General features: G+C 50.8%; 9 protein-coding genes and 2 non-coding genes across 11 annotated transcripts; 5 read left to right on the top strand and 6 right to left on the bottom strand.

Moving 5' to 3' along the window:
- Window positions 1–59: 59 nt before the first annotated feature.
- Window positions 60–142, bottom strand: BDW70DRAFT_t101. The gene has a single exon. It is a non-coding gene; the product is annotated as a tRNA-Cys (tRNA).
- Window positions 143–996: 854 nt separating this feature from the next.
- Window positions 997–2,802, top strand: BDW70DRAFT_150013 (Cupin domain protein; the record flags this gene model as incomplete). The annotated part of the gene is made up of 4 exons (XM_073739098.1): window positions 997–1,061; window positions 1,111–1,292; window positions 1,343–2,494; window positions 2,543–2,802. 4 exons carry the CDS (start codon window positions 997–999, stop codon window positions 2,800–2,802), a joined length of 1,659 nt encoding a protein of 552 aa, XP_073596220.1.
- A 440-nt stretch (window positions 2,803–3,242) lies between these two features.
- BDW70DRAFT_135630 (tubulin-folding cofactor B) lies at window positions 3,243–4,722 on the bottom strand. Its single transcript, XM_073736721.1, has 4 exons — window positions 4,693–4,722; window positions 4,076–4,489; window positions 3,799–4,018; window positions 3,243–3,708 (listed from the first exon to the last, which is right to left on the bottom strand). The coding sequence occupies exons 2-4, from the start codon at window positions 4,346–4,348 to the stop codon at window positions 3,383–3,385; spliced, it is 819 nt and encodes a 272-aa protein (XP_073596221.1). The 5' UTR covers window positions 4,349–4,489; window positions 4,693–4,722; the 3' UTR covers window positions 3,243–3,382.
- Window positions 4,723–13,929: 9,207 nt separating this feature from the next.
- On the top strand, window positions 13,930–15,510 carry BDW70DRAFT_47108 (MYB DNA-binding domain protein). Its single transcript, XM_073744085.1, has 2 exons — window positions 13,930–14,911; window positions 14,976–15,510. The coding sequence occupies exons 1-2, from the start codon at window positions 14,397–14,399 to the stop codon at window positions 15,403–15,405; spliced, it is 945 nt and encodes a 314-aa protein (XP_073596222.1). The 5' UTR covers window positions 13,930–14,396; the 3' UTR covers window positions 15,406–15,510.
- On the bottom strand, window positions 15,498–16,697 carry BDW70DRAFT_47085 (tRNA (carboxymethyluridine(34)-5-O)-methyltransferase). The gene is made up of 3 exons (XM_073744084.1): window positions 16,487–16,697; window positions 16,307–16,431; window positions 15,498–16,122 (listed from the first exon to the last, which is right to left on the bottom strand). The coding sequence occupies exons 1-3, from the start codon at window positions 16,580–16,582 to the stop codon at window positions 15,633–15,635; spliced, it is 711 nt and encodes a 236-aa protein (XP_073596223.1). The 5' UTR covers window positions 16,583–16,697; the 3' UTR covers window positions 15,498–15,632.
- Window positions 16,698–16,885: 188 nt separating this feature from the next.
- On the top strand, window positions 16,886–18,113 carry BDW70DRAFT_135649 (uncharacterized protein). Its single transcript, XM_073736722.1, has one exon. The coding sequence runs from the start codon at window positions 17,103–17,105 to the stop codon at window positions 18,039–18,041; it is 939 nt and encodes a 312-aa protein (XP_073596224.1). The 5' UTR covers window positions 16,886–17,102; the 3' UTR covers window positions 18,042–18,113.
- Window positions 18,114–18,288: 175 nt separating this feature from the next.
- On the top strand, window positions 18,289–18,371 carry BDW70DRAFT_t96. Its single transcript has one exon. It is a non-coding gene; the product is annotated as a tRNA-Cys (tRNA).
- A 1,160-nt stretch (window positions 18,372–19,531) lies between these two features.
- Window positions 19,532–21,015, bottom strand: rpn8 (proteasome regulatory particle lid subunit RPN8). Its single transcript, XM_073736723.1, has 3 exons — window positions 20,717–21,015; window positions 20,396–20,667; window positions 19,532–20,348 (listed from the first exon to the last, which is right to left on the bottom strand). Exons 1-3 carry the CDS (start codon window positions 20,898–20,900, stop codon window positions 19,755–19,757), a joined length of 1,050 nt encoding a protein of 349 aa, XP_073596225.1. The 5' UTR covers window positions 20,901–21,015; the 3' UTR covers window positions 19,532–19,754.
- Window positions 21,016–21,459: 444 nt separating this feature from the next.
- Window positions 21,460–22,402, top strand: adk1 (adenylate kinase ADK1; the record flags this gene model as incomplete). Its single annotated transcript, XM_073740729.1, has 4 exons — window positions 21,460–21,619; window positions 21,671–21,723; window positions 21,781–21,935; window positions 21,991–22,402. The coding sequence occupies 4 exons, from the start codon at window positions 21,460–21,462 to the stop codon at window positions 22,400–22,402; spliced, it is 780 nt and encodes a 259-aa protein (XP_073596226.1).
- Window positions 22,403–22,620: 218 nt separating this feature from the next.
- Window positions 22,621–24,052, bottom strand: BDW70DRAFT_47197 (Gfo/Idh/MocA family protein). Its single transcript, XM_073744086.1, has 4 exons — window positions 23,949–24,052; window positions 23,866–23,886; window positions 23,283–23,813; window positions 22,621–23,224 (listed from the first exon to the last, which is right to left on the bottom strand). Exons 1-4 carry the CDS (start codon window positions 23,980–23,982, stop codon window positions 22,644–22,646), a joined length of 1,167 nt encoding a protein of 388 aa, XP_073596227.1. The 5' UTR covers window positions 23,983–24,052; the 3' UTR covers window positions 22,621–22,643.
- A 95-nt stretch (window positions 24,053–24,147) lies between these two features.
- On the bottom strand, window positions 24,148–26,876 carry BDW70DRAFT_135652 (putative mRNA cleavage factor complex component Pcf11). Its single transcript, XM_073736724.1, has 6 exons — window positions 26,536–26,876; window positions 26,011–26,451; window positions 25,256–25,962; window positions 25,012–25,207; window positions 24,603–24,965; window positions 24,148–24,549 (listed from the first exon to the last, which is right to left on the bottom strand). The coding sequence occupies exons 1-6, from the start codon at window positions 26,701–26,703 to the stop codon at window positions 24,499–24,501; spliced, it is 1,926 nt and encodes a 641-aa protein (XP_073596228.1). The 5' UTR covers window positions 26,704–26,876; the 3' UTR covers window positions 24,148–24,498.
- Window positions 26,877–26,882: the final 6 nt, after the last annotated feature.

Consider the following 26,882-nt stretch of genomic DNA (forward strand, 5'->3'; position numbering starts at 1 on the left):
ACTTCCGTCCATTTTCGCTACTTGGAGTGCTAGAAAAAAAAATCTTAGGAAAACAAATTAGGGCCGACCGCGACTCGAACGCAGGACCTAGCGGAAACATGTAGCTGCAGCCGCTTGCTCTACCAAACTGAGCTATCGACCCTTCAATCTGTAAGTATTTTTGTTTAAGCTGATCTATAACTCATAAAAAGAGAAGTTCGGAACGGTTGACTTGGGATTGGATCAATGACAGGCCATTTGAACTTTGTTACCGCTCGCCAACCTGGAGCCTGATAAGCTTGCCTGTAGCTTGTTGCACCCGGTTATCACTAGTGCACAGCTAGACTAGCTTGTGGCTGCGACACAATTTTACAGCTAGGTTTATGGGCTTGAGAATTTAGCAAGCCTAGCGCATCTGGGTAAGAGCATCTGCGGAACGCCGTTGCTCTATCGCCTCAAACCCATGCCTACCCGCTATTATACTATACTCAATATCCCCTGTAAGGTCGGTGTGACGGAAGGCTGGCTTATTCGATCGTAATGGCCATGGGTATCCCGTTTACATTCTGACATTCGTAGTGGATTGCATATAAGCATAGTAACAATTATTTACCTGCTGGCATTGCTATGAATGTTCGCCGTTATGTGGCCACTCAGAGTGATGAGCCAGCGACACTACCCTGAACGCCTGGCTACTAGCCACAGATAGCAAGGTGGCAGTAGAACAAACAGACTTAGAGATGAAGTGGAAGGAAGAAGCCAAAGACAAAGTATACAAACTTCCAAGTACGGAACGCGTCACGAACCGTTTTGGACTAGCGCCCTCCGCGTGTCATGAATCTCTAGTCCCCTCCAGCTTCTTTTCTACCCAAGCTTAATTCCCCCTCATCGAACCTTTCACCACTACCATTTGCTTACTTACTCATGTTGCGCGAGGCTTATCACGGCAGGGATTGAGCTTATCCGGTACAAGATCCACGAAGACTGGCCGTTTGGACTCCCCGAACAACCGCAATCATGGCGCCACGAGGGTCGTTGAAGGCTCGCGACTTCGACTACTCAAATGTTGGAAAAGCTGGAAGGTATGCTTCACAAGCAGTCAACCAATACGATGTTACACGTCTTTTGCAGACCGTCGGGCACCCAACTAACTGTCAACAGACGTACGGGTATCACACTGGCGGAAGGCAAGCGGGACGAACATGGAATGGAGGAGGTCGACGGAATATTTTCATCACCAGAGAAATCGCCCCTTGGAGAGAACGGGCTTGATACTAGCGAGTCGATAGGCTCCGACATGTCTATGGACGAGGGTAATTGCTCCCCCAACTTCCGTAACCGTAACGAAGCTGAACTCTTTAAGGCAACGGCCCCGGCCCTGCTGACTTTCTCAGCGGTACCAATGGAACACGCACACCTCGCTTCCCTCCGCCTGTCCCAAGATCACCATCAAAGTCCGGAATTACCGGGTCTCCGCGCAGGACCCCTGGCCTGCGGTCCTCTCAAAGCCCACAGCGCCATCTCCCCTCATCTAGCCCATCTGACGGCAGAAGCGTGAGAAGAGATTCACGGCGAGAAGTATCACCTCTTACCGACCGTTCTATTAACGCCACGCCATCACTGGAGCACTCGCATGCCGCGCGCACCAAGGGTTCGAAGAAGGCAGAGAAACCGGCACGGATCGACCTTTCCGACAGCGAAGCAAACGGCGACGAGAATGGTGACTCAATGGATCAAGACGGTTTTGTGGATAGTTATATTAACGGCGATGATACAACGCTGGGAGATGACCCCGAGGAAGTCGAAGACAATAGCGCCGAAGAGAGACCAGTTCAGAATCCTCCGTCCAACAAACGCAAAGAGCCAAGAAAGGGACGTAAGCCATCAAGAGCCGCGAAAACCGGGCAAACCCTCACAGCGCAAGACGCATCAGAGGAACAAGAGACAACACAGAAACGAAAGCGCGCCGGGCGGCCGCCCAAATCGCAAAACCAACCCACAGACGATATTGAAGATCGAAGACCACAGAAAAAGGCCAGGACAACAGTGCCAGAGCGTCGTGTTTCAGGCCCCTCGGGTGACCCCGAGTTGGATAAAATGGTTGAAAACTATGTCAACCGGACTGGACCGCTCAAGGGACGAAGCCTCTATATTCTTAAACGCGAGAATCCAGCGGACCCATCTGCGACGCACACCCGATCAGGACGTGTGTCTGTCAGACCGCTGGCCTACTGGAAGAACGAGCGGTGTGTGTACGGTGACGAAGAGGCAGCAGAAGGGCAGCGATTTCCCCTTTCAAAGATCAAAGAGATTATTCGAACCGAAGAGCTGGAACCGGAGAAGAGGAAGAGGCGAAAAACGAAGAAGTCGAAATCAAAGAAGAGCAAGGATGATAGCGATTCCGAGGATGACCAATACCGAGACCCCTACGAGGAGAAGGGAGGTGTTTTACATGGTTATATCAGAAAATGGGACAATGAGACACAAACAGCTCTAGACGAGGAGGAAGTTTTAGGTATTACACCGAACTTCATCAATAATCAACGAAGCTAACGCCGCACAGATATCGCGTACGCCCCGTCTGGTATCGAGACTCGAGATGTCAAGGGCGCATCATTCAGGTTCGCCAAGCTTCTCAGTTCACCATTCATCGGCTCAGGCATCGTTGAACTACCCCCCGGCGGGGTCAAGAAGCCAAAGAACGCGAAGAAAATGCATATGATATTCTACGTTGTCAATGGGCGAGTTCTAGTGGACATCTCAGGCGTCCAATTCAGTGCTGGCAAAGGATGTGTCTTTCAAGTTCCCCGTGGTCAGTATTAGGCAATTGCAACCCATACCACTTAGTTTGTACCGCTTACCCAATATAGGTAACTACTATAGCTTCGCCAACACATACAACAAAGATGCGCGATTGTTCTTCACCCAGGGCTGTGTCCCTAGCACGGCGGAGGGTGATGATGCTCCTGGCTCTGCGTCTAAAACCGATGCGCTTGACGGCGAATCAAACACCCCTCCAGCGCGTTCCAGGGGACAGAAGGCTACAGCCGGTAAAGGCAGGCCTAAGGGGAAGCAGAAGGCCGCTGCTTGAGTTGGAAAGACAACATCACCTCAAGTGTTCTATTATCCCGATCCGGTTCCAGCGGCTTTACAACTCACCTTTTTGCATACCGTACGTTACCAATAACGTTTCTCATCTTGTTGGTGTAGCTTCGACACTATTCCAACTGTTTTGGTTTTAGCGATGCCCTCATGTTACCCTGGTACGGTGTTGTTGTATCCATCTATCAATTTTATTACCTTTTCGACATTTCTCTTTGTGAGCCAGAACGAGGTTCACCGGGCTCACCGACATTTGAGTCGATTAGCATGCTTTTATATAATACCCCAGTTGTGCTCTAATTTAGATCTCCTCCATGTCCTCATCCAACTCATCATCCAGCCCAAGCGGCGGAAAATCCCCCACTTGCACCTTCTCCGGCTTCACAAAGACCCCGCACCGATTCGGGCACATAAAGTACCGCTTCCCATTGACGCTCCCGTCGTTCTTCCCTGTTGGCTCGTCGAGTTCGATCCCGACCCAGATGGGCAGTGCCGAGGTATCCACGGTCTCTATGTCTACACCGGGAACTGGGATTGCCGGGACGGGGCCAACGAAGCGGATCGTGCCACGGCGGACATGAGGTGGTGAAGAGGGGAGAATGATAGCTCGTTTTGAGACGGAGATGTCTGCAGAGTGTCATTAACAGCACCCGCCATCCACCAGATTCTCATCGTTCACCACACAGGTCTGGGGATAGGCGAACAAAGGGTACTTACCACGTTTCTCGACCTCCTCCTTATCCTTCCTCGCTTGCTCGGCCATCGCTTCAACTGGCGAAAGCGCGTTCGGATCAAACCGTCCCAGCTTCTGGCTCTTCTTCCACGCAAGGACCGAATTCGGCAGGCTTTCGTATGTATCTGTTGGAAGGACGTATTTCTCCACAGACGAGAGGTCGGAGAGATTCACTCGTGCCGCTTGGGGCCGTGTATCGTGGACCTATCCAGGCATCAGTTAACACAAAACCACCTTTCCTATTCTTTAGATGAACCGTACCTCAATCTCACACCCCCGCGTCAACCCCCACTCCCCAATTGTCGTGTCATTGCCATCGACCCATTGGTCTGCACGGCCGGGTGTTTTGAGACGGAGCTTTTGGCTGCTGGGTGGTATGCCAGTCATGGTCTCCAACTTTGCCTTGACCTGCTGGACGGTCCATGTTGGAGTTATGCGACGTTCTGAATGGAGGCGGGGTTCGTCGGAGGGGGAAGATATAGAGGGAGTTGTGATTGCGACGGGGATGTCAGTCGGTGTTGGTTGGAAGGACATTTTGTATGTTTATCGAGGTCTCGTTGCCGACTTTCGGACGGCGGCGTGGGGTGGAGATTCGGAGGTTCGAGTGGATTAGATGGCAGGAATTAGCAACAATCGTATGACTAGAGCCCAGAAGTATAGGATCTAAGGATATTGCTGGGACCGCGGTCAGTGTGTAGGAATAGAAGAAAGAGTAATGGAAACAGATGGAATGATATGGCAGTCGTTGAGGTGCGGGGAGCGAGTGGAAGCACATCTCGAATCCCAAAACTCTCTGCGAGCCAATTATAGTATTATGACTTGATATGAATATGATTTGAACAGCTGCAAAAAATAAGGAAATCAGGGTCTGTACTTACTGTCATTACAAAGTCTGAGGAGAATCTGACTGTAATTGTCCTGGAATTGAGAACAGAAAACCAGAGCGGGGCGATTGTGATAAAGAAACGCGCGGGGCTATGAATTCTGGCTTGACCAATCAGAAGCTCGTTCCTGGAGCCTACATGGTGTAATATAGTGTAGTTATAAAAACAGCACACCAAGTACATACTTCTCAGCCTACAGAATTTATATATATCACCCCTATACAAAAAGAAATACGAACTAACGATATGCGCGAAAAGCACTACTGCCTTGCTCGGCCCTGCTCTTGTCGATACAGCCGTGTCACTGGCCCCTTTGGCTGGTCTACCTATACTCGATGCTGAAGGTGCCTTGTCCGGCCGTGAGCAGCCACTGCTGCTGCTAAGCATCCGCTTGTGGGAGGGCGCCCGCGCTTTTACCCCCTCACTTTATATCTCCATACCCGGCGGCTGCAGGATCAAGCTTTTGTTTCTTGTCGTGGGTAATACAAGCCTTGCCCTCATACTCCTCAGCCGTTTCCTTCGTAATCCAAGTTAACTTCGACTTGGGCATGGTGAGTATTTCTTTTTACTTCCAATTTGATCAGCTGTTTGACGTCTCGATGCTCTAGATGCTTATTATACTTCTTTATCTCACCGACGGGTTCAATTTGATTTTTTGATGCGAAGTGACACTTATCATAGTATTGGGGTCGGGGGTGCTCATTAAGTAGAGGCTGTCGGTAAGCAGGCAACGAGGGCTGTAGTTTTAATCGTAGTTAATAAGTCAGCTAGCGCCAAATCCGTTGATATGCATCCATCATTGATTTAAGCCCATCTGCTCGTGAGCTCCATAACCGCCCACGCATTGCATTTGTGGTTGGCATCGAAAATCGCATTTTCGTTGTGAGTAAAGATGATGGAGTACAGCTGATACCTGACACTTGTTGTCTGGGCTTTTGAATACTGCTTCTTAACAGGAACTTAAGGTACTGCTCTTTTATGAGTCCTCTGGTCACCGGCTTAGTGCCGCTAGACTGTGCTGAACGGAAAGGACTTCTGAAGGTGGTCAATTTGTTTGGCGATGGGAAAAGGCTTGGGAATGCCCTTCCTCTCGCTTGTGTCTTTGACACAAATCACAAGGCCGGCCAGGCGTGCCTAGTCCATCATCCTCCAGAAAATTTCCGATTGCGTCCCTGACCCTGTACCGGGGTAGATTAGGAGTTCCATTATAACACCAGTGCTAGGGAGCAAATGCCGGCCGTCCTGCTTTTCTTCCACCTAAACATCCTTCACAAACGCCCCATGGGTATCATTGCTTGTATTCCCGTGCCAGCAGAATTCAATCAAATCATAAGAAGCATCGAATAAATGCACCTTCTACCTAGCAGCCTAACCGACTTTGGGCATGACATTTTTATAATCCAGTCCACACCGGAGGAATATGAAGCGTGGTGATAACGGCATTGCGGTAGCTGAAATTGTCAGGGTTTGCGAGTGCTCTTTTGAGGTATGGATAGCCATTATTCAAGTGAAACTGTACTATAACTAGACTCTGAGCGTGGTCAGGGACGACAGTACATGTTTGGCTAGGGTAGGGTTCAACTTACTCCGTTTTTCCCGATTGCTCCATTGTTCAGGCGAATGCCCATGATATTCGGAGAGCTCCCTCCTGAGCTTTTATTCATGTCTGCCATGTTATGTTCTCGTCCCAAGGCGTGCTACGCGCAGCCTTGCAGCTCGGGATTCATAGTCGCGACTGTGAGTAGTGGGCTTGGTAGAAAGCGAAGAAGTAGGTATCAAGATCTAAATGAAGGTATGACTGCAATGTGTCCAACATCTCATGATATAGGAATGATGGCACTCATCCATGTGCATAATGATCTTTTGAGTTGCCGGTACATCTCTCATGGTCTGTTGATGATCAAGTATTGGTATAACTGGAAAGATAAAGACTCATTGAATTTGTGGGTACATGGGGGTAACGACATCTTGCAAAACGCACCGTCCAGTCGATGCGATGGTATGCGCTGAAAGAGAAGAGTGGTTCTCTCTTGGAATCGCAGAGGCTGGTTAGTTGTTTTGACAGATGTGTGTATCGGAATTAGATACACTTTGGCGTGAACAGAGACGGCAGGCAAGAAAGCTGCAGCTGTATACAAGGAGGCAGGAAGTATCCGAAGATAACGGTTGACTTGGCCCAAGGACTCATATTGATATGCTGGTAATATAGGTACCGTGCTTTTGGTCTAGTGATGGTATACTACATTTCTCTCATCAATCTTACCGTCTATAGTAAGGTGCATTCCCTTCTATGGCTGGTTCTAGCATATACGACTCAAAACAAACAAGACATCCTGAGAATGGAATATGTTCGATAGGAGTAAAAAATGCTTCAAATAGTCTGGCGCGTTGATAAGCGCACCGATTTTAAGGCAATGTTGATCCTCGGGTACTTGAACGCCCGACCATGGTCAATAATGATGTCAAGAAGTAAAAAAAAAGACGACTACTCCCCCACCTCTCCCAATACAAGATACTGTGCATAGTAATCGTAGCCTTCTTTCACAGGCAAACCCCGAGCTGCATGTCTTCCGGGCGTCCGGCGCTCTAGATTTGAGGAAGGTCTCATGCTGTCGGAGAATTTATGGCGAATAGAGAGAGGACTAGGACTCGATACATAGTGCCTCGTCCGATCTTGGAACAGTCCACGACGGGAGGTTTCGAACAAATTAGGCGCGAGGTTGGGGTCAGCTTCTCTGCGAAAGCCAGTATCTTCGCGAGCCCGGCCTTGGTGGCGTTGCTCCTACTCCTCCTTTGTAACTGGACGCTGTTATTCGTCCATTAGTGATTCAGATCCGGCAGCAGCCAACGGAGTACTCCGCCGAGCGTCAGGGCTATGGTACTCTGATAGTGCCATAGGCTACTGAGAAAATATGTATCATCCGCCATGATTGCGAAGCGAGATTGTAAGACCGGTCTGGACCAGTGCCAGGTCTCATGAACTGGTTCCAGGGATCAGAGCCAGCTACTAAAAGTGCGGCGGAAAGTAATAATCTTAAGAAAATGTTATTACTTGGTGCTCTCAAGCACTAGCCGGGATCCCCACACCCAGACGTTTCATCTTCAACAAGGCTTTGTGTGGAGTGATTAGGTATGTCTTGGACAGCCAATGTGTCAAATCAGTGCCTCCGTCATTTAATTTAGTTAGATGAGTGATACAATTGGCGCTGCAATGAAATAATGGGCTGAGCCTATCACCGTCTAGACGCAAATGCCTGACAGTTGATGAGTCACGTCAGGCCAAATCAACAAGTGAATTGCGAGGGCTCTGCTGGCAGGCCATGTCCGAGGGCAAAGAGGGTGCAGAGGCCATTGTGGAGATAACAGCTCTAAGACACATCGAAGTTGGAAGTCCAGAACCGGGTGGAAGTGGTGCATTGAGTTCGAGCCCATGCAGGGTTGTAGGCAGTAAATAGACTTCCAAGGGCGATGCCAAATGAGGGGTAGAACCCCTGGTGTTGATAAATGAAATGATAGTATCACGCAGGATCTCAGTCTCAGTGTGATGAAGTTGGCTAGGGCGATCGCCTAGATCCACGCAATCTGGACCATCAATTTATCGACGATTGAACATCACAAAGGACGTTGCCGAGACGGCAAGAGAACGCGAGGACGGCCTTGGCAGCAGCAAGTATACAGCGCCTCGCAAAGCATGTCCTGGCTGCTTGATTAATTCTTCATTTCGCCCTAATTTTCCTTCCAATCTGAAGTAATGACGATTGACCCACCCGGCCATGTCCGGCTTGACATGATTCCATGAACCGTCAGTCCCGAGATCGCGAAGAAGATGATGAATGACGGTTGGGTGCCTTCGCACTCCACACCCTTCGCTCTGAACTTGATTGCTACGGTAAACCGCGTAAGCAGTTCTCTTCTTCGTCATTGCGCCCTGAAATGCCCAAGTCAATGATTTTTCTCATGGTTGGGCATCGCCATCATTATTGCTGAGAATTCCGAGTCATAAGGGTGCTCAATATACTCCGTACCTGGACCTGTGCTCCAGGACCTGCTGCCTCATAGATTGTAGCCTGGAGGGCATTGATCCTCCCGCTTCCGCTTACGTCGGAGGCACCCACTGTTCATATCGAGTAATCCAGGATCCCTTTACTTGTATTCGCCGCGCAGCGGCCCCAGCATCCGGGGTCATTGGATGGTAGAAGCCGTTGGCAGGATTCAAGATATCGCTCTGAGCATCGTGCCTTGGTGCATCAAGATTGAGTTGCAAGGTAGATCCCAGTTAGTCGCCAAAACAGCATTAATGCGGCCAGAGAGAAGGAACGATTATCATTACATCACTGGAGGTGTAGGGTATCAGTATGGGGCCAAACCGAGTCATGGCCACAGGCTGTGCTCCATAGATTTGTACCCAATCTGATCCTTCGCCTTACGGGGGCGATGAACCGGGGAGAACGAGATGGTGGCTTCTAAGCCTCATCCGGGGACCGCGAGGAGACTGGAACACTCAGCCAAGCTGCGGTCAACTACCAGGAGACAATCCAACAATCCGAGAAGGAGCTAGAAGCAAGCCACCCACAATTCGTCGAGGTTGGCCGTCAAAGTTGAGACCTGAGAGTTAGAGAACTGTGGGAAGGTTGTGGCAGCAATGACGGACATTTCATTAGCGACGATCATTTCTGCGAGCCAGGACTAGAACGAGCATTAGCAGCGGTATCCCTGTCGCTGACCCACAGGGCCCAACTTGAAACTTTCCCAAATCAAACGCAAACGTCGCGGAAGTTCGACCAGCCCAGTTGCAGCTGCTCTTACCACGGTCTCTAATGGACTTGCAGTCCCTTTCCCAATCCTTGTCTGTTTCTTCCACTGCGGCTCCTCGACTGGACCGAGGAGTCGAGTCTCATGAGAAACGATGATCAAACTCCCGAGCCTTCCAAGACGGAGATTTCCGTGGCTCAAAGCTTTGGACCTGAAACACGAGGGGACGTCAGCTTGGCGAATCAGGAAGCTGGTTTCCCCTCAGGACCTCCAACGCCTCCCGCATTTCCTTCAAGAACCTCCCCGAGGTCATACGGCAGAGTTATACAATAGTAGTGCACTCTTGACCGAGAAAGTGGAATATCACCAAGCGCTCACGGTCGAAACTTACGATCCTGATGTGCCTTCCCGCAGGTATATGCATCCCGATTATCGACCAGGAACCCGAGGTTGGGTTGCCGCACAGCGTCAGCTTGAGGAACCCATGTTCTAGGCCTTGGTGTTAACCCACCGCCATTTAACTCCCTTCTCGACCACACGATATTGTGATATCACTAACCGCGGCAAGTCGACAACCAGACCCGAGAATCCTAAATTAGCAGGGACAATCTCAATTTCTACATGCTGTTGATGAATCATGATACATCGAAAACCATCGCAGCCGACGCATGCGCCAGAAAAGGAAGTGCGAGCTCGCGACAGGCTTTCCGGACAAAGCATCCTTTCGTATGATGTATCTGGCGGCGACTTGCTGCTCGATAGCTCTCACGAGCTTCAATCCTGCAGGCGCTGCGTCGCGCCGGGTCGGACAATCTGGTGTTTGCGTTCGCAAATTGCGGAACCTGCTTGAAGAACTCGAGGTCGCCTCAACGCACAGGTGTACAGACAACCCGAGAGGCAGCCTTCCGATATATTCATACAACCTCGGTTTGGCCGCTGGAGGTGTGTCTCGGCATAACTGCGGGACCTTCCTCCCGGGTGAGTTTTGAGACCAGAATCTATTGGGCCCTTTCGCGAGTCGACGGCGGCCGAGGCCCAGAGAAGTGTTAATCGTATTCTTCAGCGAGTCCAGGCTGTTTACTCGCAATCTTATTTCATCGGAAGTCACTTATAAAATGCTGAGCGCCATCTGGCGGGCCCTTGAATGATGAAGGCTGAAGCTGGCGTTGACAGTTCCCACCGGGCCCCGTTCTAGTCCGGGGGCTCGAAATTCAGGGCCAATCAAAAAGGATAGTTGGTTCAAGACAAGCCACCACTTCCCCACCTGTCCCTGGGTAATCTTGCAGAACGAGTGTTTCAGCCTGCCTTTCTTCCCGCCTGTCAGCCCCGTCGTTCGAACGAAGGGCTGTCAATTTTCTCCGCATTCCTGATTATCCTCTCCTAAAGACAGTCATATATGAGAGGAATCATATAGATTAGCAACCCTGGCCTTGCTTGGTGTAAGGAAGTCAGCGTAATTTCCACCAGGAGCGCCTTAAGAGCAATCGGCAGGGTGCGCGTCACAAGCTGAACTACCGAACAAGTCATTGACCAAAGTTCTAGATCTGAAGGGGAGACAAGCGCAGACGCGGCGGCAAGTAACGGTCCATGTCTTAGACCACAACAATGGATCCGAATGGGGTTTTCAGTGGGCTTAGAATAGGTTTCTACAGAGCAAAATAGGAGCAGAACAAGCAGGTGGTCAGTGGTTCCGAATTGACTTGCCGCCCACGGTCCACGGACTGGTCAATCTGGTACGTAAGTCAGACTCTGATGCCACCGAGCCGTTAAACGATCCCGAATTCTCTGGCTTTGTTGGAGGCTTTGATTCGGCCTTTATTACCACCTGTGATAGAGATCATTCTCGGCAGCTCGCAAGGTAGCGCCTCAGCACGGACGATTTCTTATGACCGAGATTGACCAGGCAGATCACATTCTGAGCTCTAGGTTCGTCGTTCCGGGGAACTGAGCGCCAGAGGAGCGCCTGAGCACTGGAGCACTGACTGAGCACGGAAGGAGTTTGCTGCGCTGCTTGTTTACTATGTCGCTGCGGATTAGAAGTAAGGTCCCTAGAATGTAGGACGAGCAGCGGACAAACTGGCGTCTTTGGACACGAGACGCCCTTGTCTCTTAGACAGCAAAAGGTGCAGTGCTGCAGTTACTGTTAACCAAACCCACCCGAGCAGCGTGGTACAGACTAGCATGGAAGCAGTAAGACCCTCCAAACCAGCTCTGGGGAATCGGAGAATTTACGCTGAAGAGAGAAACATAGCGCGTGGCCGTTACTAGGGTCTTCCCGTCATACTTCGGGTTGGCATTTCACTCCGCTGTTGAAGATGATAATGTGCCCAAGCTTGTTCGTCGGCCCTGTTCAACTTTGAGCTCCACCATGCAAACCAAACACCAGCCGGTTTGGCGCCGAGTGTCGCGACCCAAGATGAGAACAATAACGAGGGTGGATGCATCATTTTCGGATGAAATGGCAATGATAGAGCACTCCTGACCTATTATTATTCATCACCGCCATTTCCCAACAACGTCGGTGCGACTTTCTCAAGCTGAACTTGGAGGGTCGAGTAGTAAACCGGGCTCCGCAGGTCATCTCCGCCACCAGGGATAGCGACGATGATCCAGGTTTGGTGGGAAGATGGCGGTGGCGGTCAGTCCTCACCAGGTTGTCATTGAGATATGCTAGCTAGTGCTTGTTAGCTACAGCAGTCGAAAGTAGCTTAGGAGCCGGGAGACGAGTCGAACCCAGAAGCTGCGGTTGCCAGTTGGAGCATGAACAAAGGCGAACAGTCACTAAAATAGCCCCCGGATCCCGGTTAGCGCGACTGCTAGCGATATTGTCCCCGCCGATACTTTCCTTTTGGGGCTTGGGTTCATCAAGGCCGTTAGCAGATCCATCTTCATCGTCGCGGCCAAGCGGTGCCAGTCAAAAAGTCCACGACTCATTGGCTGGCCGATCCCACACCAACCTTCACCAGGAAAGCGCGAATGGGAAGGATCCGAAGACTGGGAGTGGCCAACTGCCGCGATGGAGCTCTCTAGGGTAGGAGAGTCCTAGTCTCAGTAGGCTCCGTCCTCTTCCCGTGTCGGCCGATGCGCTGTTAATGCTGCCTATTATTATAGCGTGTCGCCAGTTTAGGATCTGACGCCGTTAACAACGTCAGCCCCGTCCGGCCTCCTCCACCTGGTCTCCACGCCGAACCATGTTTCTCGCTGCTTCTATCTCCAGTGACTGGGAACTCTGTACGGTTCTCGCGTTGCCGCGTCTGTTTCATTTCTAATTATTCTTCATTCTTCGTATTTCAGTTCCTCTCAGCTCCTTCAGCTCCTTCAGTTCCTCGGCAGTTCCGCAGATCTACGATTCTCGCAGGGTACCAGATTCTCCAGCCGCTGCTGCAGCAGTTTGGCAGCACAGTCTGCCCTCACACGTCGTCCGTCTCTCCGTGTTTGCAGGCAAGCAGGCAAGCAGGCAAGCACAGACTGACAGGCATAGCATAGCGTAGCGTAGCGCTGCGATCTATCATGCATCAGTTTAGTTGAGGCGTGTCGCAGTTTAAGGGATGCAGAATGGGGAAGCCCGTCATTAAATTGCCCCATCTGGTTGTTACAGATCCCGTCCCAGGGATTCTGCGCGGCCGTTAGATTGAGCAGTAATTTTTAATATGAGGAACGTCCTGCCAGCAGTTCAACGCGCCGGGCTCGAACGTTCGGGAGGGGTTGGGAGCCGTTCTTTTCCTAGTGTCCCGTACTCCCCACTGGAACCGTTTGATAATCGCCGCCAGTCTTCACTTTTTAGTCAATTCTAACCGGTTTACCGTTTTGTTGTTGTATTTTTCGGGCAGCTGAGGCACTAACACTGTCGGTAACTCTACTGAGCTGACTACGACCAAGGTACACACACCGTCCTCCATAGATGCCTTTGCATGGGCCACTGGGTAACTGTGGCTCAAAGTGTATCATGCAATTTAAAATAAAATGAAGGAAAAATGGTAAAACAGTTAGTGTCAACGGCTTCTCGAACATGGTCCTGGGCTCGCCTCTGGGTCAACCTAGTGCCTCTACGCCTGATACAGAGCTCCTCACTGGCCCGTCTTAGCTGCTCAAATCAGCTGTCATGAGCCGATGATCTCTCTGCTTCCAATTATGCATTCTTGCTCTGCTGTTTCATCTCATCTTCCCGTCCAAGGTCCATTTCTCCTTCCTCCTGCTCGAATCCGCTAATCTTTCTTTTTCCTTCTCATCGCTCTTCCTTTGTTGCTTCTGCTTTAGTTCCGAGTTCATTCCTCACTTAGACTGCCATCTCTAGATCTCGTCTCGTCTCGTGCCTCAACTCGCAGGTCATCTTCACTTCACGAACCATCCTTCATCTTCCATTCCCAGTTATTTATTTACTGTATACACGCGGCTTGATACGCGGTTTACGGTACTCTGGTGTGCTAGGTGGTTTCTTCGCTTCGACGTCTTCTTAGATCATCGTCTGTGGTTGGTCCGTGACAGGATACGCTCCGAAGCGACTCAGCCTCCGCAGGGCAGCTTCACCAGGCCTGACCCGACCTGTTCTGAGCGTAGCTCCGTCACTGGCTCAAGGCGCACCAGCTGGTTCTCTCGCCTTACCCGCTCATCCCGAGATTAAGACTAGGAAATATCTGGCAAGACTTCTGAACGTGCCGGTACTTCTTGTACTGTCTTTAGGCTGGCCGTCTGTGATCTACGGCGTGTTTGTCCTACTCGATTCGGCTGGGCTGTGAGTGGACTACTTGCACGCCTGTTGCCACTGTCAAGTGTCAACCGTCAAGACGTGCACTGCACCGCACTACGCACCCCATCCAAAAGTTCGGGCATCAAGGGCAGCCGCGACAGCGAAAACTTTGAACCATTCTTTTTATCTCGGCGTATGCTGCTCCTTTTTCACCTACTATCTCACCACGAGCAAGCCTTGCACGCTGTGAATCGCGCATATGATTGCGTTACAAAACCAGCCTATCCTACCACCTCCTGCCAAAGTGGATATCTCACTGCTTTTGAAGCCCCAAGATGAAGAAGAAGCGGCCTCCGTGAACATGATGAGCACCACCTCGACCCTTCCACCTGTTTCGGCTATGCAACCGCTGCCGCCAATGTCCTCGATTGCACCACCGCCACCGGTTGGAGTTGGACTTGCGACTCAACCGCCGGTGCCTTCGGCGCCCTCGGGACCCCCGCTTACTGCCAAGGTGCCAGCTGGTGCTGGTACGAAGCGCCTGCAACCTGCTCACACGGCAGAGTCGCCGGCGAAGAAGCAGTCAAAGTGGTCTCCGGAAGAGGACGCCCTGATCATCGAGCTGCGAGGCAGCGGCATGAAGTGGGAGGACATCAGCAAAAGACTACCGGGACGGAGTGCAATCAGCTGCCGCCTTCATTACCAAAACTACCTGGAACGACGAAGCGAATGGGACGAGGACAAGAAAAACAAACTCGCACGGCTTTACGAGAGGTATACCACGCTTTTGAAGACGTGTCCCAATACTAGAGATCCAATTGCTGACGTTAGATAACAGATTCAAGGCCGAGATGTGGTCCAAAGTGGCCGAGGAAATGGCGATTCCATGGCGGGCTGCAGAAGCGATGCATTGGCAGCTGGGCGAGCAAGAGATGGCCCGTCGAGCTGGCGTGGTCCCATTCTCACTGTCCAGTTCAGCAATCGATCCCCCCACAACCAGAACACGCAGAGCAAGTACATCCCTATCCCGACCAAGAAAAGGCTCCGCATCACGATCGATCCACCTCCCCCCTCAGCTTCCTTCGGTTCAGGAGCTCACAGCTGGCGTTCCTGCTGCTGGTGTCCCTGCATACGCTCCTCCACCACCATTTCCACCTCCGATACCGCCACGAGATGCCTACCGGATAGGACCGCCGCTGGATCTGGGAAGAGGTCATCCTAGTCATCCAGGTCCAAACCTTGGGCTTCCCCCTCGAACGCTTCCCTAGTGGTAGCAACTTCCTTTTGTTCGTTTTGCGTTGTTACGATTTGCATAGCGCTGGAGGTGTTTTGATTCATAGGGAGGGCTTCTCATAGACGATTTTGCGAGTTTTCTTCTCCACACATGTGAGAGGTCAAGCCCCTACAGGGTGGCTGATTGGTTCTGCTTTTACTGTCACAGAACTGAATACAACTCCGAGGCTGGATCTCGGAGTGAATGTCACGCACAAATCGGTCAATTTTTTTGGTCTACTCGAGTCGCGATCGCCCACCAGTTGTCTCTGTCGTATCCGGACTCCAGCACACGGCCGCCCGCACTTTCAACGTCCCGCTCCAACTCCTCGGCCTGATAAAGATGATAATATCGATGGAATACTTTTGGTTGGGTGTCAGATGTATTCTCGGAATTGGGAGTCTTCAGAACCCAGGGGACCATGATATCTTGGTCGTCTCCCTTATCCCACCCTCTGCGGCTATTCTTTTGCTCGAGAGCCCAGACGTAGACCAAAGCCCTACCTCCTGGGATATCGCCAGATGCCGGTTTCAGAGTGCGCAGAATTTCACGAATTGCTTGGACCCTTCGTTCCGGGGTGGACAGGTGATGTACAACAGCAATTGAAATGGCGAAATCAAAAAACGAATCTGGGTGTGGTAGATTCAAGATATCGGCCAGAATGGTTGAGTGCGGTTCATGCTGGCGAGCGACTCTCGCGAGGTTCTCGGATCTAGAATGGTCAGTTGGGTTGTCAATTCAGGACGCGATAGATATCTCGCTTGGCCAGTTTTTCTTTTTTTTTTTTTTTTTTTTTCCTTTGTTATGATGGGTAGGGAGAATTCTCATTCAATGTAAATAGACGAAACGGACCAAACTTGCAGGCCAACTGAATGATAAATTATACGTATACATACCGGTCAGATGCCAGGATATAGACGCTCTTATTTACAGGCAGGTACTTGCCATTGCCGCATCCTACATCAAGCCCGACAGCGCCGGGTTTCTGGTCCTGAAGAAAGCGTTCCACAATCGGCCATGGCTGCACCTGTTAATTGCTGCGCTGAGACGTTGACATTCATCGTTGTGGGACAGACCTTGTATCTTGTTGCTGAAAAATGTTTCGCGATTTGCTGGTACACCTCGTGTACATTCTTCTCCTCGTACGCCTCGTCTCGGTCTATTGATGTCATTTTGCTGGTTGCCGATAGCAGTATCGAGTTTACTCAGCGGCTGCCCACTGGATACTTCAGAGCTCGATTGGAGTGGTTAGCGATCGATTGCCCACTGACACCTGTTGCACTCGGTGGGATGACTCTGTGAAGTTTGAGCAAGTGGGTACTGTATCATACAATGCGTATTTTCCAGCTCTGCGCCCACTCGGGTCACTGTTCTCGGTAGCCGGATCGTATGATGTGGTACAGACGATGTAAGATTAAAGTTGGCTTTGCATGCACTTCGGAGAATTTCTGAGTCAGCACTTGTTTGTGCCAGCCATTCAACCGCCTCCGGGCAGTTCTGATGTTTCCGAGTACGCTGTAGAAAGGCCATCGAGCTATGGATCTCTGTTTATTTTGCCATGCTATTATAGATGCTGAGTCTGACATCTCTCGCAGACTGGGTCTTTACTGATGGGTCTATCTTCCATACATCTGCGGTATCGTCTAAAACATATACATGGAACTACTACTATGACCAGAGACGGCCGCCAACATGACACTCCCACAAACTGCTCAATTTATCAATAGCCTCCTCTTGCAAATATCCCGCCATACCACCCAAAATACACATCCGTTAGGGAACAATGATCTCGAAGCACAAACCCAGACACAACGCCGTGGTTATCACCGCCTAACCCAGGCCAAATCGACATCCGCATTTCCAACATCCCAAGCAGCAAACCTCAAACCGCTGATGCTGACTCTGCATTGCATCTTTCCCAATGAGTTTCTCCTCGCACTGGATATTCTCGACCGAGGGCTCGTTAGACGTGTCCGCAGTCATGCATGTTCACAGCAGAACACGTCAACCGGGATTGAAGACGGGAAGGACGAAGACGAACATGCTACCGAAAATCAAACCCAACTCAAAGACTCAGGTCAGACAACCAAGGAGGACTTCTTCTTTGTTACCTCTGCATCGACAATCTCGAGTACCCCTAAGCCACCATTCACTGCATCACAACATCCAGGAGACCACCAACAAGCTCAGAGGCAAAGACAAGGCTGGCAAGAAAAAGGTTACGAGGTTCGTTTACAGGCATGGAACTGCACCTGTCCATTCTTTACAATATCTGCATTCCGTGATATGGCCCCAGAGCCTTCATCGCCATTCTCCTCGTCGGACCAGACCGTGAGTGCAGATTGTGATGGCAATGAAAAGGCCACACATAACCGCATCGGCTATGAAAATTTCAGCGCTGGTGCTGCTGCTGTTACAGCGGACAAAAATGCTTACGCTGATGCTTACTCTTTTGGTGGTACATTGCCTCTGCACCAAGAGTCAGCACCTCCAGTCTGCAAGCATATTCTGGCCTGTCTGCTGGCTGCTCTTTGCCCCGGTCTTGGTGTGAATGGAAGGGATGAAGAGGGCCGGTTTGTTACCCTTGTTAAAGAGGAGATTGCGGCCTTGTGCGCTGGATGGGGAGGATGAAACCGAACTATGGTATATCACGTTGCTGCCATCCTTTGTAATTATATATACACACAACCCCGCACACGATCGTACAAGGCATATGTAGGCAGTTGGTCTATGACCAGATAGTAGATAGCAGAGACTTGACATGTGTTATAATACTGGCAAATTTATGATTTGTCATACTGGCGAAAGTCAAAGAGAACTTTCCGGCAGGTGTGTATAGGAATATTATTCTAAAATCTAAATATCGTTACCAATGTTTGGGTCGATAGCTCAGTTTGGTAGAGCAAGCGGCTGCAGTTTCATGTTTCCGCTAGGTCCTGCGTTCGAGTCGCGGTCGGCCCTAGCTTTTTTTTTTGTTTTGTTTTCCCGTGGGTTCGCTGCTTACCATTAACTCCCAAACCTCGCCAACCACCTTCTCAATTCAACTCTATACAGAGCCTCTCATTAAAGTCATCAATTGTAGGAGTTGGCATATCTACTAAAGGGATCCACAGGCGCCGCCTCAAGAGCTACTGTTCCTGCCCTAGATAGTGTATAATAGAGCGGCGCCTGGGTCTTATAGCGTACGTATCTTTTATATGTTCATTATCGTCCGTTTCCCAAGTCTCACTACCGCAGCTGGCTGGGCCGGTGAGTAAGTTTAAGCTGGGTATCTGATTACCGAAGACTACTTATCTACGCTTCCTGAGAAACATCCGCATGACTAGAATCAAACGCATTGTGGCAGGATCTCCGCTCATTTTAGAGTTTCATAGATCAATGAGATGGAATAGTAAGGTAGACATCGGTATATACTGGACAGTGGTGTTGGGCTGATATTGGTAAAGCAGATATATAGAATCATCTTCCTGGAACCCAGGGCTCTGCATTGTAGCAGCCGTCTACCGAGCAGTAGCTGATACTTGCTGCAGGTGCTTTTCGAGAAACACAAGATAAGCCGATGGCACAAGGTTCTTTCGGTCGATAAAATCAATATATGTAAGTACGGGCTTGCATCCCCGGAGTACCTTGCTTGCCGCCGCTATGAGTACGAATTCTAATGTGAACGATGATCAGGTCTGAAGTGGACTTCTACATAGACCACCTGAGTAAACGGAGCAGCCACAATGGTGGGTCCAATGCTCTTACTGCTCTGTTCGGCTGAACCACAGTAAGAGATTGGCGAAAGGCACTAGGCCCGCGTGCCGACGACTACCTTTACCGATGCCGAGGGCAAAATGAGGCCTACCTGGGTTTTTCCATCGGCGTTTCCACTACTCTAACAGCAAGCTACCGAGAGCGGCCAGCTAGCTTGCACAAAGTTGGAATAGTTGTGGTTGAGTGACTTGGAGCAAATATAGCCAGTACGACTTCATTAGCCATAATCGTCCCAGTTACTCTAGGCAGCGAGACAACCGTGATCTGGTCTAAAAGGGCAGAGTATTGGATGGGGATGGGAGATGGTCATACAGATTGCAAACAGGAACATATCTTGTCTATGTCGGGCGAAGGTAGCATCAAACGCTGGGTGGACAGTTCTCATACCTGCCCGGAAACAGGAGTAACATACGGGATACGCCTGCTCGCTTCCGAATCGTAATACATTCTCCCAATCTATACCGGTGCAAGTTGGCTGGGATGGGTCAAACGTGACCTTAACATACGTAGAACCAATTCTTACCCATGAGAGCGTAGTGTATATTACATGCACCGACCTAGATCATATCATATTCACTTGGTGACTATCTACCGCTTGGTCTTCTCCTTGGACTCCTCCTTCTGCTCAGATGTGCTTGTGGCCTTCTTTGTGCCCTCCTTCTCATTCTTCGCGCTGTTGGCCTCCTGCTCCCTCTTCTGCTCGACTTCTTCCTGCTGTTGTCGGTTCTGAATCTTGTTCTCAATAAGGTCGTGATACGCCGTGACGGCACGGACCAAGCTGCTTAGGTAGATGGCCATCAATTGATCGTTCGTCTTAATGCTCATAGCGCGAGCCAACTCGGCGTTATCTGTTGACTGTTCTGGCTCACCGCCGACCCGCGCCGTGGTACTCGGTGTAGACAGGTTGGGAAGGAGGTTGAAGACATCTTGGAGATTACCGAGGATGGCGTGATTCACGGGTAGTTCGTGGTCAAGAACCTTTTGAAGATATTGGCCAATATCACGGAGGCGGAGGTGTAAGCCCTGCAAGGACTGCAGTTGCGATGTGATGCGGGTGGAGAGAGTTCCCACAGCGACGTCTCTGATGTCTCGGAGAAGGTGTTCCACACCGATTTCCTCTGCTTCCTCTGCTTCGATTGTAGACGGGGTATGCACGAACGTTCTGGATGTAGTGGTACCGTCCTGATAAGGGTTAGCATATGCCTTGGTTATAGAGCCGTAGTACTTACGTCCTTAATTTCATCCACCGCAAAGTAAGCATCGGTTGGGACGCCAACCTCCTTCGGTTGTACATCTACAATAACTAGCAGGGGGTTTGGCGTGTATCGTTTGAATAGCTCGTTGATCTCGAGATCGGAAGCGCGCAGTTTCGGGCCGGAGTGATACCATCCGATCAGCTTCTCGCGGGCGTTAATCTTCTTGAACATGTCTCGCATCGACTCGACAAAGTTGTGATCTAAGAACCACACTGATGGATCCTTTTCGTCTTCCTCGAACGGGACTGAAGCATGTTAGTCAATTGACAGGCCAGCGGAGACGCTAGATCGTACCGGCGAAGCTGTTTGACACCCGCACATTCCCTCCAATGTGTTCTCCTAGCAGTACGCCAACCACTCGCTTCCGAGTACCCTTGGCGGAGCGTCCATAGTGATCTGCGACGGAGAGAAGTACCAAGGGAGCAACAGTGACGGTCCGCGTGACGAGGGAAAGCGTGTCCGCCGTGGTAGCAGGCATGGCGGAACAGAATAACAAAAGACTGAGTACAACGCGATTTGAGGGACGGAGAAGTGAAGGAAATAGGCGGAGGAGAACTTGAGTAGAGAAGGCGAGGTAGGCTGACGGGGATGACGACGGAGACGAAGCTTAGGCTGTTGGTTGTCTAAGAGTAGCGCTCTAGCTCTGCTTGTGCCACAGTGGCTGGCAGCTCCAGCCACTAGCCGCCTTGTCGCCTGAGGCACCACAATCTCAAGAACTGTACGCGATTTCTTATATCTATATACTTTAAATCTGGAAGTAATATAGGTAGTATAGAAGAGTAATCCATACATACCCACGTACACTCAATCGACGTGCGTCAGATCGGTGGCGGCGGTTGTCCGAACAGGCCTCGGAGCAGCGGGTGCAGCCCTCCGCTCTCTGTCTGGTTTTCTTCACCCCAGCATCCTAGTTTCCGGCGCCCTTCCTCCATTTCCCCGTTCCTCTCCTCTACCCCAACCACTTGCCCTGATCATTCTCGAGAAGCTCTTTCGCTAGAGTTATCGCTCCTCTTTCCCTTCCACACTACTCCTTCGCAATGGCTCCCATCACAGATGACGTGGTCGCTGGACTCAAGTCCACGATCGGTAAGCTCGAAGCTCGCATTGAGGACTTGGAAAGCCGCCTCGGCGGTGAATCCAAGCCCAAGTCTGTCGCGGAGCACATGCGAATCATTCTTATGGGACCTCCTGGTGCCGGTACGTTGGAATATACGGAATTGTTCTAATCGATCTCTAACCCGGAGATAGGCAAGGGTACCCAGGCACCTAAGATCAAGGAGAAGTACTGCGTGTGCCACCTGGTAAGTAGTCGCAGCCGGATGTACAGGGTAATATGACGCTAATTATCTCTTCCTTAGGCTACTGGTGACATGCTGCGATCCCAGGTCGCGAAGAAGACCGACCTCGGAAGGGAGGCCAAGAAGATCATGGATCAGGGTGGTCTGGTTAGCGATGAGATCATGGTTAACATGATCAAGAGTGAATTAGAGAACAACGCAGAGTGCAAGAACGGGTGTGTATTACCATTCTCATTTGACCTACAAGCCCTGACGCCGGTTCGCCTACAGTTTCATTCTGGACGGTTTCCCTCGCACTGTCGCCCAGGCTGAGCGCCTCGACGAGATGCTGGTTGCTCGCAACCAGAAGCTCCAGCATGCCATCGAGCTTAAAATTGACGATGCCCTCCTGGTTGCCCGTATCACCGGTCGTCTCGTCCACCCGGCTTCCGGCCGTTCATACCACAAGATCTTCAACCCTCCAAAGGAGGCCATGAAGGATGACATTACTGGCGAGCCCCTTGTCCAGCGCTCCGATGACAACGCTGAGGCTCTCAAGAAGCGTCTGGTCACATATCACGCCCAGACTGCCCCTGTTTGCGATTATTACAAGAAGACCGGTATCTGGAGGGGTATCGACGCCAGCCAAGAGCCTGGTCAGGTCTGGAAGAGCCTTCTCGGTGTCTTCAACAATAAGAACTAAGCTATTTATTGGCTTGCGTACGCAGTTTTCTGAAATAATGCGCGTCTGTATTCTTGTTATAAGTGATATGAGCGGTTATCAGGAGAATCGTAAATGGCTTTATCCTGCCTTTAAAAAAGCAGGTTTGGGAATAGAGCTGTCTCAGGTGTTGGGTCGATATATAGACAACTGGGGCTCGCTATGTACAATAGTTTAAAGATCGTGCTGTATGAGATTCAACTCGTCCATGATCCAATTGCTTTCACAGCTGAGTAGGGTAAACAGTCGACTCAATCTTCTCAGGATAAGTCAACCCATTCTGCCTCCTCGCCTCATCCATTACATCCATAATCACAATACTCTCCTCCAGAGACATAGTCTCACTCTCCAATTTCCCGTCCCTCAGACATCTTGCTACCTCATCTGCCTCCCAGTACATGCCCCTTCCGTTGGCAGGGAAGTCGAACTTCTTCTCCTTGATCTCACCCTTACCCTGACCTTTTACAGGGATTATACGATACACCTCTGGCCGGAACGCTGGCCCATCGACTTGGATCTCCCCCTTTGTGCCCTGAATACGGATCGCTGGACGAGCGGAGTTGGTCTCATCCGGATCGGTCGCAACACGAATAGACGTGGATGCCACGGCTTGGGATTCACCTGGATGCTCGGAGTTGAAGGGCGTTGTTGTCGGGAACGACAAGAGGATCGTGGTTGCCTCGTCAGCGCCGGTGAGGTGGTAGGGCGTTATATGCGCAGAGACGCGCGAGGGAGGCTTTCTCGCCTCCTTGGGGAGGGTGTGGTAAAGAGTCTGGAAGACCCAGGTCAGAGAGTAGATGCCGACTGTACGCCGTTAGCAAGCAATGTTATAATAAAAACGCATGAGAGACTAATGACATACGATCAAGCAACGCCCCGCCAGCCAAATCCTTATTTACCATCCGATGTTCCGTGCTAAACTTCTCTTCAGGCGTACCCCCAAAGCTATTATCCGCCGTAACCCTCAATACCTCCCCAATAGCGCCGTTCTTGATCAACTCTCGAATCTCAATACTCAGCGGGAAGTACCTCGTCCACACAGCTTCCATTAGGAATAGGTTCTTCTTCCGTGCCGTCTCAACCAGAACCCGCGTCTGCTGCGCATTCACTGTAAACGCCTTCTCGCAGAGAACGTGCTTTCCCGCTTCCAGGGCGAGCATGACATTCTGGAAGTGGTGCGAGTGTGGGGTTGCGACGTAGACGACGTCGACGTTGGGGTCGGCCACTAGAGCTTCGTAGGAGCCATAGGCGGTACAGGGGGAGGGAATCCCGGTACTTGCAATAAATTTCTCGGCGCGGGAGGCTGAGGACGAGGAGGAGACTGCTACGACTGTGTGGGAGATGTCGGAGGCTGAGCGGGTGGACGGGTCGAGGAGGAGGTCGCGGACGAATGCTGCACTTATTATCAATATGACTTGATTGTAAATGGAAGCTCTAGTGCTTACCATCTGCAATTCCGCCAGTAGCTATAGTTCAATTTATGCCTTTGTTAGTTGCTTGTATCTGGTAGAGCGAAGAGGGGTCATACCCAAGATACCCCACCGGATGTTGTAAGGAGCCATGTTGAGAATAATACTACGTTCGTAAACTCGACAAGGGAGGGCAAGCGAGAAGAGAAGGGTTAGCTCAGGCGGGGACAGATGAGCAGGGAGAAACGAATGCAGTATTTATAATGTTTGAGGCAGGCTAGACTTTATCCATTCCTACCACGGAGTTACGCCGTGCGGGTCGCGGTCCATTTTTCGACGTCATTTAGTAAGAGACCATGCGGGGTAGACAGCGTAGTACAAAAGTACACATAAGTCAGAGACTTGCTGATAGATGACGCTGGCATAGTAAGACTACCTCTATATACAAAGCACCAGGTAGCCAGATGCTATATAAGAGAATCAGAACACCTTGTAGGTAGATCTCGCTTTGAAGTATGGAGATCCCCGCAATGCAAAATAACCACCGGGTAAATGCACGCTTAGTATCCGGGAAAAATTGGGAATGGTGACGGTCCGTGGACTAGTGGAAAAGCATAAAGCAGATGCGATAACTTTTCAAGTGTTTTCGCCAGTTAAGACTCTGCTGCTTTAGACCGGTTCGGTCTTGATCCGCACGTTCTGGCTAGGAGAGTCAGTTCCCTGAGAACGTTAGCATACAGCTCATGGATATTTGAAGGTCATACCCAACTCACCTCAGCTTTTCGCTTGCCCAGAACAGAGTCAGGAGTTCCAGTACGCCCTGATGGGGTATCTCGACCACGCGGTGGCCCGTCTTTAGTCACTTCCGCATAGCAGCTGGCATGGTACACACGATTGCCGACCTTTACTGCGTCCTGCCAGATCCAGTCTTGAACATCTTCGGACCATGTAGACTCAAACTTCTCTTGACAGATGGGACACGGTGTGTTGCGCAAGGTGGCATCGTTGGGTGCCCGAATCCATTGTTTAGCCGGTCCTTTCTTTGACTCGCTGTCGTTGCCAGCGGTATTCTCGCTCGTAGCTTCCGCGTCTGCGATGACTTGGTCATCTCCCAGCTCTCGTGATTTTATCCAGTCCTGATTGAGGTTAGTGAGAACCTGAGAGAGGTACGGCGTTACATACCCGTTCATCAACGTACCAACTGCGGTTCTGAGCGCGGCGAGCGGCATCGGCCATCCGTTGGTTTGTCCGAAAGTGCCAATCGAGATGTCGGGCCTTCTTCTGTTTCCCTTCTTCAGTTGCGAAGAACCGACGGCCACAAGTGCCGCATCTATTAGATCGTGCTTCGTAGAGACTGGCAATCAACATGCTACGAGGTCTACGAAATGATTAGAGCTTGTACGCGAACCTACTAGGTACAACTTACATCTTGATGGACGCGGTGTTCATTTGAACATTAACTTGTACTTCTGCAGTACTCACCGCTTGCGGTGTGGGCACGGGCGGTGTATATCGCACCTGTCCCGGCACTATGAATGGGAACGCACCTGCGGTAGGTGATGGAACTGAACCCCCTGGTGGTGCGGAGGACGCAGGTAAGAGCCCCTTTGCTCTTAGAGCTGCAATAAGTGGATTCTCTGGTGCTGAAGAAGGTATTTGTGGAGTGCTACTGACGGGTAATTGTGGAACAGAGGGGACTTGAGGTGGAGTAGGCTGCTGCCGTGCAGCTGTGGCTTTGATGAGCTCCGCCAGTGTCCCTGGGTTCAAGAGCTGCTGGAGTGGCTGCGAGAATGACTGTGCGACTGGCGGAGTGGCTATGGTCGCGGCTGATGTGACGGGAATATGGGAAGGAGCGGGCTGGGCTGCCGGTATGGATGGCTTGGGAGCGAGCGCTGACACTTGATCACGGACAAGTTTGAGCTGCTCTTGGGTAAGTTGCTGGCGTTGCATAATGCCTTGCAAGTCTAGAAGCGCTTTAAGTCGTTGTTGAACAGATGGGTCAAGAGGATTATTGGCGAATTCAGTTCGAGCAGCAGCAATCAAGACTTCGACATCCCGATTCAAAGATGAAAGGTCAAACTCTTGTACTTGGAGCTGAGGCGTGGGAGTTGACCGGACAGGCATGGGATCGCCCTGTCGACATTAGAAACTTTGTTCACAGATAGAACACACAATGCTTACCGTTGGATATCCGTTGGATGCAGGCCGTTGGCTTTGCAGGGAGTTTGCAGGCGGCGGGTATCGACCAGTTATTTGGTGTGCTGGGAGAGTATTTCGCCAGCCAGGAGGAGTCCCAACTCGGCTGCGGTTGAAAACGTCCTGCTGGCCTCTAGCCTGCTGTTGCTGAAGGGCAGCTGTCCTCGCTTTAATCAAAGCGTTTTCGATGCTGCGAGTGATATCCGGCGGAAAGACCGGCCTCGTATCCAAGGATCCTGGAACTGGTTCTTTCCAAGTCTTCAGCATCTCATCCAGCTTCCTGCGGGTTTGTGAGTCGACCAGCGTGTATGCGTTCATGAAAGTCTGATACATGTTCCTCCCGAGGAACAGAGTGTAGGGAGTGCCTACATTCTTCACAATCGAGTCGACTACATACAACGCAGGTAGTTTCTGAGCCGGCGGTGTCTACAAAGTGAGGTTAGAACTTGTTCATCCCATCAAACTACACTAAACGGCAGACGCAGAGGGAATCTAAGAGATGTCACCTACTGTACGGATATGATTCTCCAAAACGCGGGAGATGGCCATCGCATGTTCGGTGTTTTCCTTTGCGATGACGGTTAAGTTGCTGATCTGAAACCTGTCATTGGTAGTTAGGTCTTCCAAGGAGTTCTTGTAGTCCTCGGCAACTTCATCAGAGGCCAGCGCGGCTGACATGACGGTGAATACAGGAGTGAGAAGTCGGTAATAGGGGCAGGTGCAGAGACAGTGACAACCAGCGCGGTATCTCAGGATCTCTCCCAAGTCTTTCTCCTTCTCTGTTCTTATTTCTTTCTTTCTCTTTCTCTCTCTCTCTCTCTCTCTCTTTTTTTTTTTTTTTTTTTTTTTTTTTTTTT

This window comes from Aspergillus foveolatus, assembly GCF_047715535.1.
Source record: "Aspergillus foveolatus strain CBS 279.81 unplaced genomic scaffold BDW70scaffold_22, whole genome shotgun sequence".
Taxonomy (NCBI): domain Eukaryota; kingdom Fungi; phylum Ascomycota; class Eurotiomycetes; order Eurotiales; family Aspergillaceae; genus Aspergillus; species Aspergillus foveolatus.

Excerpts from the sequence above, each read along its gene's own strand:
- BDW70DRAFT_135630 (XM_073736721.1), bottom strand. The coding sequence starts at position 4,348 with ATGTCCTTCCAACCAACACCGACTGACATCCCCGTCGCAATCACAACT. Across the intron at positions 4,019-4,075 it reads CGCGGGGGTGTGAGATTGAG|GTCCACGATACACGGCCCCA; the intron begins GTACGGTTCATC and ends ATGCCTGGATAG. Across the intron at positions 3,709-3,798 it reads GGAGGAGGTCGAGAAACGTG|ACATCTCCGTCTCAAAACGA; the intron begins GTAAGTACCCTT and ends GACACTCTGCAG.
- BDW70DRAFT_47108 (XM_073744085.1), top strand. The coding sequence starts at position 14,397 with ATGATTGCGTTACAAAACCAGCCTATCCTACCACCTCCTGCCAAAGTG. Across the intron at positions 14,912-14,975 it reads CTCGCACGGCTTTACGAGAG|ATTCAAGGCCGAGATGTGGT; the intron begins GTATACCACGCT and ends GTTAGATAACAG.
- BDW70DRAFT_47085 (XM_073744084.1), bottom strand. The coding sequence starts at position 16,582 with ATGACATCAATAGACCGAGACGAGGCGTACGAGGAGAAGAATGTACAC. Across the intron at positions 16,432-16,486 it reads TTTCAGCAACAAGATACAAG|CCATGGCCGATTGTGGAACG; the intron begins GTCTGTCCCACA and ends TAACAGGTGCAG. Across the intron at positions 16,123-16,306 it reads TATATCCTGGCATCTGACCG|ATCCGAGAACCTCGCGAGAG; the intron begins GTATGTATACGT and ends TGACCATTCTAG.
- BDW70DRAFT_135649 (XM_073736722.1), top strand. The coding sequence starts at position 17,103 with ATGACACTCCCACAAACTGCTCAATTTATCAATAGCCTCCTCTTGCAA.
- rpn8 (XM_073736723.1), bottom strand. The coding sequence starts at position 20,900 with ATGCCTGCTACCACGGCGGACACGCTTTCCCTCGTCACGCGGACCGTC. Across the intron at positions 20,668-20,716 it reads GGTGTCAAACAGCTTCGCCG|TCCCGTTCGAGGAAGACGAA; the intron begins GTACGATCTAGC and ends AACATGCTTCAG. Across the intron at positions 20,349-20,395 it reads CGGTGGATGAAATTAAGGAC|GACGGTACCACTACATCCAG; the intron begins GTAAGTACTACG and ends AACCCTTATCAG.
- BDW70DRAFT_47197 (XM_073744086.1), bottom strand. The coding sequence starts at position 23,982 with ATGGCTCCTTACAACATCCGGTGGGGTATCTTGG. Across the intron at positions 23,814-23,865 it reads TACTGGCGGAATTGCAGATG|CATTCGTCCGCGACCTCCTC; the intron begins GTAAGCACTAGA and ends TAATAAGTGCAG. Across the intron at positions 23,225-23,282 it reads TGGCGGGGCGTTGCTTGATC|TCGGCATCTACTCTCTGACC; the intron begins GTATGTCATTAG and ends AACGGCGTACAG.
- BDW70DRAFT_135652 (XM_073736724.1), bottom strand. The coding sequence starts at position 26,703 with ATGTCAGCCGCGCTGGCCTCTGATGAAGTTGCCGAGGACTACAAGAAC. Across the intron at positions 25,208-25,255 it reads AACACCGCGTCCATCAAGAT|ACCTCGTAGCATGTTGATTG; the intron begins GTAAGTTGTACC and ends ATCATTTCGTAG. Across the intron at positions 24,966-25,011 it reads GTTGGTACGTTGATGAACGG|GACTGGATAAAATCACGAGA; the intron begins GTATGTAACGCC and ends AACCTCAATCAG.